The sequence below is a fragment of the Nerophis lumbriciformis genome, linkage group LG21, assembly GCF_033978685.3.
Source record: "Nerophis lumbriciformis linkage group LG21, RoL_Nlum_v2.1, whole genome shotgun sequence".
Taxonomy (NCBI): domain Eukaryota; kingdom Metazoa; phylum Chordata; class Actinopteri; order Syngnathiformes; family Syngnathidae; genus Nerophis; species Nerophis lumbriciformis.
Window position 1 is genome coordinate 1,886,974 of NC_084568.2, and position 14,300 is coordinate 1,901,273.

At 34.7% G+C, this 14,300-nt stretch overlaps 1 protein-coding gene and 1 long non-coding RNA gene across 3 annotated transcripts in view; one reads left to right on the forward strand and one right to left on the reverse strand.

Annotated features, from left to right (window-relative positions):
- itgb8 (integrin, beta 8) overlaps positions 1 to 14,300 on the reverse strand; it is a 174,166-nt gene that overhangs the window by 35,718 nt on the left and 124,148 nt on the right. For both annotated transcript variants that reach the window (XM_061983222.2, XM_061983221.2), the window contains exons 9-10: positions 9,590 to 9,682; positions 4,202 to 4,342 (exon numbers count right to left, since the gene is read on the reverse strand). In XM_061983222.2, coding sequence (XP_061839206.1) covers positions 4,202 to 4,342; positions 9,590 to 9,682 — 234 coding nt within the window. The remainder of the gene's footprint in view (positions 1 to 4,201; positions 4,343 to 9,589; positions 9,683 to 14,300) is intronic.
- LOC140679671 (uncharacterized) overlaps positions 1 to 14,300 on the forward strand; it is a 66,446-nt gene that overhangs the window by 34,930 nt on the left and 17,216 nt on the right. The window lies entirely within an intron of this gene.

Sequence of the window (14,300 nt, forward strand, 5' to 3'; positions counted from 1 at the left end):
ACAGAAAGTGCAAGATTGTCAGAGACATTTTAAAACAAGCTATTAGTGCACTTTTGTGCATGATGTCACTAAGATGACATATCAAAACAACACTAAATTAAAGTGCACTTTTTGTACAGAACGCCTTAAATATACGATAACTTAAACATTGTCCAATTATGCAAAGATATATTATCAAACATTCAAACCATTTTTTAAATATAAATAAATACTAATAATAATGATTTCAAAGCAAGTTATCCATCAAATTGTGCAATGTAAAAGTAGCAATAGATTTCATGGTGAAATTGTGAAATTTACTGTGGTTTTTACAGCATTTTTCTCCAAATGAAAAAGCTCCAGCACCCCCCGCAACCCCAAAAGGGACACGCGGTAGAAAATGGATGGATGGATGGATGAAAAAAACAGTACTTTTTTTACTGTAATAAACTATGGTGTCATTTTGGCATTTACAGTAGTACACCGAAAAATCTGCAGTTGTTGATTTGCGGTAAAAAAACAAACAGCTCAGGTGTCAAAATTTGTACAATAAAAAAACAAATGTAAATTTTACAGTAAAGTTGCAGTTTTTATGTACAGTAAAAAAACTAATGTAAATTGTACAGTAAAAACAAATGTACATTTTATAGTAAAATTGCAGTTTTTATGTACAGTAAAAAAACTAATGTAAATTTTACAGTAAAACTGCAGTTTTTATGTACAGTAAAAAACAAATGTAAATTTTACAATATTTCAGTTTTTATGCACAGTAAAAAAACTAATGTAAATTTTCCAGTAAAATTGCAGTTTTTATGTACAGTAAAAAAATGTAAATTGTACAGTAAAAAACAAATGTACGTTTTACAGTAATATTGCAGTTTTTATGTACAGTAAAAAACAAATGTAAATTTTACAGTAAAATTGCAGTTTTTATGTACAGTAAAAAACTAATGTAAATTTTACAGTAAAATTAGAGTTTTATGCACAGTAAAAAAACTAATGTAAAATTTCCAGTAAAATTGTAGTTTTTATGTAAAGTAAAAAAACAAATGTAAATTGTACAGTAAAAAACAAATGTACATTTTACAGTAATATTGCAGTTTTTATGTACAGTAAAAACAAATGTAAATGTTACAGTAACATTGCAGTTTTTATGTACAGTAAAAAAACAAATGTAAATTGTACAGTAAAAAACAAAAGTACATTTTATAGTAAAATTGCAGTTTTTATTTACAGTAAAAACTAGTGTAAATTTTACAGTAAAACTGCAGTTTTTATGTACAGTAAATTTTACAATACAATTTCAGTTTTTATGCACAGTAAAAAAAAACTAATGTAAATTTTCCAGTATAATTGCAGTTTTTATGTACAGTAAAAAAAACAAATGTAAATTGTACAGTAAAAAAACAAATGTACGTTTTACAGTAACATTGCAGTTTTTATGTACAGTAAAAAACTAATGTAAATTTTACAATGACATTTCAGTTTTTATGCACAGCAAAAAACAAATGTACGTTTTACAGTAAAATTGCAGTTTTTATGTACAATAAAAAAACTATTGTTAATTTTACAGTAAAATTGCAGTTTTTATATACGGTAAAAAAACTAATGTAAATTGTACAGTAAAAAACAAATGTACGTTTTACCGTAATATTGCAGTTTTTATGTACAGTAAAAAACAAATGTAAATTTTACAATGACATTTCAGTTTTTATGCATAGTAAAAAAAACTAATGCAAATTTTCCAGTAAAATTGCAGTTTTTATGTACAGTAAAAAAACAAATGTAAATTGTACAGTAAAAAAAATGAACGTTTTACAGTAATATTGCAGTTTTTATGTACAGTAAAAAACTAATGTAAATTTTCCAGTATAATTGTAGTTTTATGTACAGTAAAAAAAACTAATGTAAATTGTACAGTAAAAAACAAATGTACATTTTACAGTAATATTGCAGTTTTTATGTACAGTAAAAAAATGTAAATTTTACAGTAACATTGCAGTTTTTATGTACAGTAAAAAAACTAATGTACTTTTTACAGTAAAATTTCAGTTTTATGCACAGTAAAAAACTAATGTAAATTTTCCAGTAAAATTGTAGTTTTTATGTACAGTAAAAAAACAAATGTAAATTGTACAGTAAAAAACAAATGTACATTTTACAGTAATATTGCAGTTTTTATGTACAGTAAAAAAAACAAATGTAAATTTTCCAGTAAAATTGCAGTTTTTATGTACAGTAAAAAAACTAATGTACATTTTACAGTAAATTTTAAGTTTTTATGCACAGTAAAAAAATCTAATGTACATTTTCCAGTAAAATGTCTGTTTTATGCACAGTAAAAAAACTAATGTAAATTTTCCAGTAAAATTGCAGATTTTATCTACAGTAAAAAACAAATGTAAAATTGCAGTTTTTATTTACAGTAAAAAAAGAATGTAAATTTTACAGTAAAACTGCAGTTTTTATGTACAGTAAAAAACAAATGTAAATTTTACAATACAATTTCAGTTTTTTGCACAGTAAAAAAAACTAATGTAAATTTTCCAGTAAAAGTGTAGTTTTTATGTAGAGTAAAAAAACAAATTTAAATTGTACAGTTAAAAAAACAAATGTACATTTTACAGTAATATTGCAGTTTTTATGTACAGTAAAAAAATGTAAATTTTACAGTAAAATTGCAGTTTTTATGTACAGTAAAAAAAACTCATGTACATTTTACAGTAAAATTGCAGTTTTTATGCACAGTAAAAAAACTAATGTAAATTTTCCAGTAAAATTGCAGTTTTTATGTACAGTAAAAAAACAAATGTAAATTGCACAGTAAAATTGCATTTTTATGTACAGTAAAAAAAGTAATGTAAATTTTACAGTAAAATTTCAGTTTTTATGCACAGTAAAAAAACTAATGTAAATTTTCCAGTAAAATTGCAGTTTTTATATACAGTAAAAAAAACAAATGTAAATTTTACAGTAAAATTGCAGTTTTTATGTACAGTAAAAAACAAATGCAAATTTTATAGTAAAATTGCAGTTTTTATTTACATTAAAAAAAAAACAATGTAAATTTTACAGTAAAACTGCAGTTTTTGTGTACAGTAAAAAACTAATGTTCATTTTACAGTAAAATTTCAGTTTTTATGCACAGTAAAAAAACTAATGTAAATTTTCCAGTAAAATTGCAGTTTTTATGTACAGTAAAAAAACAAATGTAAATTGCACAGTAAAAAACAAATGTACATTTTATAGTAATATTGCAGTTTTTATGTACAGTAAAAAAAACTCATGTAAATTTTACAGTAAAATTGCATTTTTATGTACAGTAAAAAAAGTAATGTAAATTTTACAGTAAAATTTCAGTTTTTATGCACAGTAAAAAATAATGTAAATTTTCCAGTAAAATTGCAGTTTTTATGTACAGTAAAAAAACAAATGTAAATTTTACAGTAAAATTGCAGTTTTTATGTACAGTAAAAAACAAATTTAATTTTTTTTACAGTAAAATTGCAGTTTTTATGTACAGTAAAAAAACTAATGTAAATTTTACAGTAAAATTGCAGTTTTTATGTACAGTACAAAAAAAAACAAATGCAAGTTTTCTAGTCTTTTTCAAAATGCCCGTTCTTTTCTCTTTCTTGTTAAAGTCGATACAAACTTATACGGGGGGGAGGAAACGTGTTGCTATTAAATAGTGTGGAAATGCGTTCATTTCATCTTTATCTTGACGCTGATAAAGATTCCTTTAATCCAAGGGTGGATTAAAGGGCTAAACTACTGGGGCGTGATTAAGTGGGAGGAGAGGAGACACATTTGCCAGTGAAAAGAAAGCAAAAGGGACAAAACAAAGACATTGCTTGGCTTGAAGGAATCCAATGATTAAAAAAAACCACATCAAAAACTAGATAACCCTGTTATGCAAAACAGAAATGTCCACCGCAGAGGACGCTGGTTTTCAGGAGCATATGACAAAACGCTACAGGAGGAGGTAGAACATTTTTCTTTGACAGCCTATTTCCAGAAATAAATGGCCCATATTATGCGATTTTTGAACAAACAAGTCCTGGAATCACATGGGAATCATTTGCATGAAACGCGGCCTTCAGCCTAATCCGCTTAACTCGGGGATTATTTTCACAATCTTCCATGATGTGTGTGTGTGTGGTGGCGGAAGTAACCTAATACAACTGAGACTGGAGATCCGTGGTGTTGGATGCATGTTTACCGTCTGGTTGGGCTGCACCCCCGAGCAGCTCTGGTTATTAGCAGCGGAGCCGTTAGGACATATGGGGGAGACAGACGTCCAGTACCTGCTGAATGCCTGGTCGTCCACCGACACGGACAACGACACCTCCGCCAACAAGCTCTAGAAAGACAGACGTTGCAATAAAGTTTCATTTTGGGGGTTACAAAATGATCTACACGGCAAAACATCTAACTATGTTGAACAATTATGTAAGGCTGAAACGACGCGTCGACGTAGTCGACGTCATCGGTTACGTAAATACGTCGACACCGTTTTTGTGCGTCGGCGCGTCGCATATTTACGTCACACTACTGTCATGGCGGAGCGCAAAGCAGACGATGCGAGCGAGGGGAAAAAAGCACGCCAAAAGTCGTCAAAAGTGTCGGAGTATTTCAATAAACGGCCTAATAATGTTGTTGTATGCACACTGTGTCGAGCGGAAATGGCCTATCATAGCAGCACAACGGCTATGAACGAACATTTGAAAAGAAAACCCCCGACAGCGTTCTTGCCATCACCATCAACAAGTCAATCGTCCGCGTGCGTATACGTTGTCATCATTACACAAAAACATGAATGTGTCATTTGTATCTGCGTTGTAAATTCATAAACTAAAGCACCGTTTGCTCTGAGAGGCGCGTTTGGCGTGCCTGTTCAGTGTTTACAAAGACGCGCTCCTCTTTAACGCTGTGGAGAGGCGGCGAGCGAGCGGCGAGGCGGGGCGCGCCGGGAGCGACGCCGCAAGAGACAGGGGACGACGAGCGAGCGAGGAAGAGGAGCTGAAAAGCGAGGAAAGAAAGAGAAAAGAGTTGGAAGAGAAAAGACTTTGTGTAAAATTAAAAGATTGTAAACCTGGCAAAGCCGTCTGGCGTTCAGTCTGTCGGTCCTGAAAGAACCCCACGGCACAAGACGTGTCACAAACGCTAACGTTAATTAGTTGTGCAAATACCTTTTACAACATTAACAGTTACATATACTATGTACAAACCAACAATTCACTTTCACTTTAATCATACTATCATTGTTGTGTTATTAAGCAAAATAAGCAATACTTTGACTTTTGTTGAAATGTTTACACTGTACACTTTTTTGTATTGGATGTTTAGCTTTATTTTTGCACATTTTAGCAAATAAGCAATACTTTTACTTTTGTTGAAATGTTTACACTTGTTACAGAATATTTCCGTTTTGCACTTTTTTGTATTGGATGTTTATCTTTATTTTTGCACATTTTAAAGCAAAATAAGCAATACTTTTACTTTTGAAATGCTTATACTATTCCAGAATATTAAGATTTGCACTGGATGTTTACTTTTATATTTGCACATTAAAAAGCAAATAAGCTACTTTTAATTTTGTTAAATGTTAAAAGTCTTAAATGTTTACATTGTTACAGAATATTTTGTCATGTTGTTGTCAATGTTGACTGAGTGGCAATACTTTTTTTTTTGTAAATAAAAGCCATGCCTTTTGAAAAAACTGGCCTACATTTATTTTTTCCTCTTCATTTTAAATAAAAAAAAATAATCGGTAAAAGGAAAAATTATCTATAGATTAATCGAAAAAAAAAAAAATCTATAGATTAACCGATTAATCGAAAAAAATTATCTATAGATTAATCGATAGAAAAATAATCGTTAGCTGCAGCCCTACAATTATGTTTAGTAACAACTTTCTGACATTAAAGAAACCACAAATATGTAAACAAAAAAAAAATCACTGTATAAAACAAAGCAATTTGGGCAACACAAGTAACACCTCACACATCTTACCATGAATTGATTAACGTGGACTTAAACAAGTTGAAAAACTGATTGGGGTGTTACCATTTAGTGGTCAATTGTAGGGAATATGTACTGTACTGTGCAATCTACTAATACAAGTTTCAATTAATCAATCAATGTTTGTTCAAGCACGTGCTGTAAAGTTGCACAGTTGAACTAAAGAAGGTGAACAAATGAGTACTGACTGCATCTGAAGTAAACAGCTTAGTTACTGTATTTTCTGGACCATAGGGCGCACCGGATTATAAGGCACACTGCTGATGAGCGGGTCTATTTTCATATATAAGGTGCACCGGATTATAAGGCGCATTAGAGGAGTCTTATTTTTTTTTTCTTCGAAATTCTAATTTTTTTGTTCTAAATTTTTCTAGATGGTAAAGTGTAATAAAATGATGTATATTTATGCATAAAGTACTATTTTAGATGGTAAATAGTACTATAATGAACTATATTTATGCATAAAGTACTATTTTAGATGGTAAATAGTACTATAATGAACTATATTTATGCATGAAGTACTACTATAGATGGTAAATAGTACTATAGTGAAGTATATTTATACATGAAGTACTATTTTAGATGATAAATAGTACTATAATGAAGTATGCATGAAGTACTACTATAGATGGTAAATAGTACTATAGTGAAGTATATTTATGCATGAAGTACTATTTTAGATGGTAAATAGTACTATAATGAAGTATATTTATGCATGACGTACTACTATAGATGGTAAATAGTACTATAATGAAGTATATTTATGCATGAAGTACTATTTTAGATGGTAAATAGTACTATAATGAAGTATATTTATGCATGAAGTACTACTATAGATGGTAAATAGTACTATAGTGAAGTATATTTATGCATGAAGTACTACTATAGATGGTAAATAGTACTATAATGAAATATATTTATGCACGAAGTACTATTTTAGATGGTAAATAGTACTATAATGAAGTATATTTATGCATGAAGTACTACTATAGATGGTAAATAGTACTATAATTAAGTATATTTATGCATAGAGTACTACTATAGATGGTAAATAGTACTATAGTGAAGTATATTTATGCATGACGTCCTATTTTATATGGTAAATAGTACTATAATGAAGTATATTTATGTATGGAGTACTACTATAGATGGTAAATAGTACTATAGTGAAGTATATTTATGCATGAAGTACTATTTTAGATTGTAAATAGTACTATAATGAAGTATATTTATGCATAGAGTACTACTATAGATGGTAAATAGTACTATAGTGAAGTATATTTATGCATGACGTCCTATTTTATATGGTAAATAGTACTATAATGAAGTATATTTATGTATGGAGTACTACTATAGATGGTAAATAGTACTATAGTGAAGTATATGTATGCATGAAGTGCTATTTTAGATGGTAAATAGTACTATAATGAAGTATATTTATGCATGAAGTACTACTATAGATGGTAAATAGTACTATGATGAAGTATATTTATGCATGAAGTACTATTTTAGATGGTAAATAGTACTATAATGAAGTATATTTATGCATGAAGTACTATTTTAGATGGTAAATAGTACTGTAGTGAAGTATATTTATGCATGAAGTACTGTTTTAGATGGTAAATAGTACTATAATGAAGTATATTTATGCATGAAGTACTACTATAGATGGTTAATAGTACTATAGTGAAGTATATTTATGCATTAAGTACTGTTTTAGATGGTAAATAGTACTATAATGAAGTATATTTATGCATGAAGTACTATTTTAGATGGTAAATAGTACTGTAGTGAAGTATATTTATGCATGAAGTACCATTTTAGATGTAAATAGTACTATAATGAAGTATATTTATGCATGAAGTACTACTATAGATGGTTAATAGTACTATAGTGAAGTATATTTATGCATTAAGTACTGTTTTAGATGGTAAATAGTACTATAATGAACTATATTTATGCATGAAGTACTACTATTGGTGGTAAATAGTACTATAGTGAAGTATATTTATGCATGAAGTACTATTTTAGATGATATAGTACTATAATGAAGTATATTTATGCATGAAGTACTACTATAGATGGTAAATAGTACTATAGTGAAGTATATTTATGCATGAAGTACTATTTTAGATGATAAATAGTACTATAATGAAGTATATTTACGCATGAAGTACTACTATAGGTGGTAAATAGTACTATAGTGAAGTATGTTTATGCATGAAGTACTATTTTAGATGGTAAATAGTACTATAATGAAGTATATTTATGCATGAAGTACTACTATAGATGGTAAATAGTACTATAATGAAGTATATTTATGCATGAAGTACTATTTTATGCAAATATCACCCTTATTTGGTGGTAGCAGGGGTGTATAATGTAGCCCGGAAGAGTCAGGGCTGCATGGGATTCTGGGTATTTGTTCTGTTGTGTTCGGCAAGTATGCGGCTGAGCCGCATCAGACTGATCAAAGAGCCGCATGCGGCTCCGGAGCCGCGGGTTGCCGACCCCTGGTCTAGTCTCTTACGTATTATTTGATATTTTACGCTAATGTGTTAATCATTTCACACATAAGTCGCTCCTGAAAATATGAAAAAAAACCCTGCGACTTATAGTCCGAAAAATACGGTAAAAGCATATAATTCCTAACAAATAAAATCATCAATAAGCAAACAATTTACAGTCACAGAATAATAATGACCATATAAATATAACCACACAATACAAAACCACACAAAAATCATCACCAAGCAAACTAATTCACAGACTCAGATAAAATATTACTTTCCTTTTTAAAAAAAACCTGTTTACTTTTAATGCCGGTGAGAATTCCAGGCAGGGTTATTCCAGAGCGATACAGAACTATAAATAAAAGATCCCCTCCACTTTGGTCAATTGAAAAGTAGCTCGCCTGCAGACAAAAAGTGTGGGCACCCCTGATGTAAACTAACGACAGGGCGCTATAAACAAGCCATATTTATGGCGACGTTCCCCACACGGCGTTTTACCGTCTCCAATAACGGCTCCTACGCGTTCTGCTTGCAAGTGAATTCCGACATTGTGTTGCGTTCATGGGAATGTGGATGTAATTAGGCAGGACACAATAGAAATGATAGGACACGGTGAGGCTATATGACTATTGAAACATGTCCCCAGAATGCCCTCATTGTGTGTGTGTGTGTGTGTGTGTGTGTGTGTGTGTGTGTGTGTGTGTGTGTGTGTGTGTGTGTTATCCCTCCTGAAATGCAAGAGGCTTATGGGAAAAAGGAGGTGGAGCCCAAAATAGAATCTTTGTTTTCCTCCATGTTCTGGACACCTAGTTTACAAGGGGTGGGGGTCTGATGGCTGTTACAATACCAGCTTCTGTTCACACTCACTATGTGTGCGTAGATTCTAGAAGCACACAATGGAGCGCTGTGCTGCGAGCAAGATTATAGCCGAAAGACTTGAAGCCCAGCGAACAAACCACCCAGTCACACACAGCCAAGCCCTCTTTTCCAACTTCCCAATCCTTCTGTCACCATTGCAAGTTTGAGCAAAAGTCAGGCGAAGTCCAAAGAAAGAAGTGAAGTCCTCCCAGTACCTTATATGCATCCACCACCAGGTCGATGAGGTTTGGAGACTGGAAGAAGCCTATCTTCCCCAGGTAGGAGGCGGGCAGCAAGTGCACTAACTCCTACAGAAAGACAGAAAAAACCTCTTTTACATCAGTATATGCGCCATAGCACACCGGTGTCGAACTCAAATGTGGCCCTCGAAGGCCTGGAAATAATATGTATCAATTAGAGATGTCCGATAATGGCTTTTTTGCAGATATTCCGATATTGTCCAACTCTTAATTACCGATACCGATATCAACCGATACCGATGTATACTGTCGTGGAATTAACTAAGGCTGAAACGACGCGTCGACGTAGTCGACGTCATCGGTTACGTAAATACGTCGGCGCCATTTTTGTGCGTCGATGCGTCGCATATTTACATCACACTACTGTCATGGCGGATCGCAAAGCAGACGGTGCGAGCGAGGGGGAAAAAGCACGCCAAAAGTCATCAAAAGTGTCGGAGCATTTCAATAAACGGCCTAATAATGTTGTTGTATGCACACTGTGTCGAGCGGAAATGGCCTATCATAGCAGCACAACGGCTATGAATGAACATTTGAAAAGAAAACCGACAGCGTTCTTGCCATCACCATCAACTAGTCAATCGTCCGCGTGAGTATACGTTGTCATCATTACACAAAAACATGAATGTGTCATTTGTATCTGCGTTGTAAATTCATAAACTAAAGCACCGTTTGCTCTGAGAGGCGCGTTTGGCGTGCCTGTTCAGTGTTTACAAAGACGCACTCCTCTTTAACGCTGTGGAGAGGCGGGGCCGGCGAGCGAGCGGCGAGGTGGGGCGCGCCGGGAGCGACGCCGCAATCGTGCCCAGGTGCGCGATCCGCGCACCTGGGCACGATCATCCAATCTCCTCTCGCTGAAGAAAAGGGGCGCAGCAGAGAGAGAGGGAAGAGAGACTGGAAGGAGTCAGAGTGAAGCTGACATGGAGCGAGAGAGGAGGAGAGACAGAGACAGGGGACAACGAGCGAGCGAGGAAGAGGAGCTGAAAAGCGAGGAAAGAAAGAGAAAAGAGTTGGAAGAGAAAAGACTTTGTGTAAAATTTAAAGATTGTAAACCTGGCAAAGCCGTCTGGCGTTCAGTCTGTCGGTCCTGAAAGAACCCCACGGCACAAGACGTGTCACAAACGCTAACGTTAATTAGTTGTGCAAATACCTTTTACAACATTAACAGTTACATATACTATGTACAAACCAACAATTCACTTTCACTTTAATCATACTATCATTGTTGTGTTATTAAGCAAAATAAGCAATACTTTTACTTTTGTTGAAATGTTTACACTGTTACAGAATATTTTGTTTTGCACTTTTTTGTATTGGATGTTTATTTTTATTTTTGCACATTTTAGCAAATAAGCAATACTTTTACTTTTGTTGAAATGTTTACATTGTTACAGATTATTTTCGTTTTGCACTTTTTTGTATTGGATGTTTATCTTTATTTTTGCACATTTTAAAGCAAAATAAGCAATACTTTTACTTTTGAAATGCTTATACTATTGCAGAATATTAAGATTTGCACTGGATGTTTACTTTTATATTTGCACATTAAAAAGCAAATAAGCTACTTTTAATTTTGTTAAATGTTAAAAGTTTTAAATGTTTACATTGTTACAGAATATTTTGTCATGTTGTTGTCAATGTTGACTGAGTGGCCATACTTTTTTTTTTTGGTAAATAAAAGCCATGCCTTTTGAAAAAACTGGCCTACATTTATTTTTTCATCTTCATTTTAAATAAAAAAAATAATCGGTAAAAGGAAAAATAATCTATAGATTAATCGAAAAAAAAAATCTATAGATTAACCGATTTAATCGAAAAAATAATCTATAGATTAATCGATAGAAAAATAATCGGTAGCTGCAGCCTTAGAATTAACACATTATTATGCCTAATTTTGTTGTGATGCCCCGCTGGATGCATTAAACAATGTAACAAGGTTCTCCAAAAGAAATCAACTCAAGTTATGGAAAATAATGCCAACATGGCACTGCCATATTTATTATTGAAGTCATCCATCCATCCATCCATCCATCTTCTTCCGCTTATCCGAGGTCGGGTCGCAGGGGCAGCAGCTTAAGCAGGGAAGCCCAGACTTCCCTCTCCCCAGCCACTTCGTCCAGCTCCTCCCGGGGGATCCCGAGGCGTTCCCAGGCCAGCCGGGAGAGATAGTCTTCCCAGCGTGTCCTGGGTCTTCCCCGTGGCCTCCTACCGGTCGGACGTGCCCGAAACACCTTCCTAGGAAGGCGTTCGGGTGGCATCCTGACCAGATGCCCGAACCACCTCATCTGGCTCCTCTCCATGTGGAGGAGCAGCGGCTTTACTTTGAGCTCCCCCCGGATGACAGAGCTTCTCACCCTATCTCTAAGGGAGAGCTCCAAACTCATTTGGGCCGCTTGTACCCGTGATCTTGTCCTTTCGGTCATGACCCAAAGCTCATGACCATAGGTGAGGATGGGAACGTAGATCGACCGGTAAATCGAGAGCTTTGCCTTCCGGCTCAGCTCCTTCTTCACCACAACGGATCGATACAGCGTCCGCATTACTGAAGACGCCGCACCGATCCGCCTGTCGATCTCACGATCCACTCTTCCCCCACTCGTGAACAAGACTCCGAGGTACTTGAACTCCTCCACTTGGGGCAAGATCTCCTCCCCAACCCGGAGATGGCACTCCACCCTTTTCCGGGAGAGAACCATGGACTCGGACTTGGAGGTGCTGATTCCCATCCCAGTCGCTTCTAGGGCTGCAGCTAACGATTATTTTTCTATCGATTAATCTATAGATTATTTTTTCGATTAATCGGTTAATCTATAGATTATTTTTTCGATTAATCTATAGATTATTTTTCCTATTACCGATTTTTTTATTTTATTTAAAATGAAGAGGAAAAAATAAATGTAGGCCAGTTTTTTCAAAAGGCATGGCTTTTATTTACAAAAAAAAAAAGTATGGCCACTCAGTCAACATTGACAACAACATGACAAAATATTCTGTAACAATGTAAACATTTAAAACTTTTAACATTTAACAAAATTAAAAGTAGCTTATTTGCTTTTTAATGTGCAAATATAAAAGTAAACATCCAGTGCAAATCTTAATATTCTGGAATAGTATAAGCATTTCAAAAGTAAAAGTATTGCTTATTTTGCTTTAAAATGTGCAAAAATAAAGATAAACATCCAATACAAAAAAGTGCAAAACGGAAATATTCTGTAACAAGTGTAAACATTTCAACAAAAGTAAAAGTATTGCTTATTTGCTAAAATGTGCAAAAATAAAGCTAAACATCCAATACAAAAAAGTGTACAGTGTAAACATTTCAACAAAAGTAAAAGTATTGCTTATTTTGCTTAATAACACAACAATGATAGTATGATTAAAGTGAAAGTTAATTGTTGGTTTGTACATAGTATATGTAACTGTTAATGTTGTAAAAGGTATTTGCACAACTAATTAACGTTAGCGTTTGTGACACGTCTTGTGCCGTGGGGTTCTTTCAGGACCGACAGACTGAACGCCAGACGGCTTTGCCAGGTTTACAATCTTTTAATTTTACACAAAGTCTTTTCTCTTCCAACTGCGCGGATCGCGCACCTGGGCACGATTGCGGCGTCGCTCCCGGCGCGCCCCGCCTCGCCGCTCGCTCGCCGCTCGCTCGCCGCCGCCGCCTCTCCACAGCGTTAAAGAGGAGCGTGTCTTTGTAAACACTGAACAGGCACGCCAAACGCGCCTCTCAGAGCGAAACGGTGCTTTAGTTTATGAATTTACAACGCAGATACAAATGACACATTCATGTTTTTGTGTAATAATGACAACGTATACGCACGCGGACGATTGACTTGTTGATGGTGATGGCAAGAACGCTGTCGGGGGTTTTCTTTTCAAATGTTCGTTCATAGCCGTTGTGCTGCTATGATAGGCCATTTCCGCTCGACACAGTGTGCATACAACAACATTATTAGGCCGTTTATTGAAATACTCCCACACTTTTGACGACTTTTGGCGTGCTTTTTTCCCCTCGCTCGCATCGTCTGCTTTGCGCTCCGCCATGACAGTAAAGTAGTGTGACGTAAATATGTGACGCGCCGACGCACAAAAACGGCGCCGACGTATTTACGTAACCGATGACGTCGACTACGTCGACGCGTCGTTTCAGCCTTAGTCGCTTCACACTCGGCTGCGAACCAATCCAGAGAGAGCTGAAGATCTTGGCCGGAGGAAGCCATCAGGACCACATCATCTGCAAAAAGCAGAGACCTAATCCTGCAGCCACCAAACCAGATCCCCTCAACGCCTTGACTGCGCCTAGAAATTCTGTCCATAAAAGTTATGAACAGAATGGGTGACAAAGGGCAGCCTTGGCGGAGTCCAACCCTCACTGGAAACGTGTCCGACTTACTGCCGGCAATGCGGACCAAGCTCTGGCACTGATCATACAGGGAGTGGACTGCCACAATAAGACAGGCAAGTCACAGTATTGAAGTCACAAAGTGCATTATTTTTTTTAAAGGGGAACATTATCAGCAGACCTATGTAAGCGTCAATATATACCTTGATGTTGCAGAAAAAAGACCATATATTTTTTTTAACCGTTTTCCGAACTCTAAATGGGTGAATTTTGGCGAATTAAACGCCTTTCTATTATTCGTTGTGACGTCACATCGGG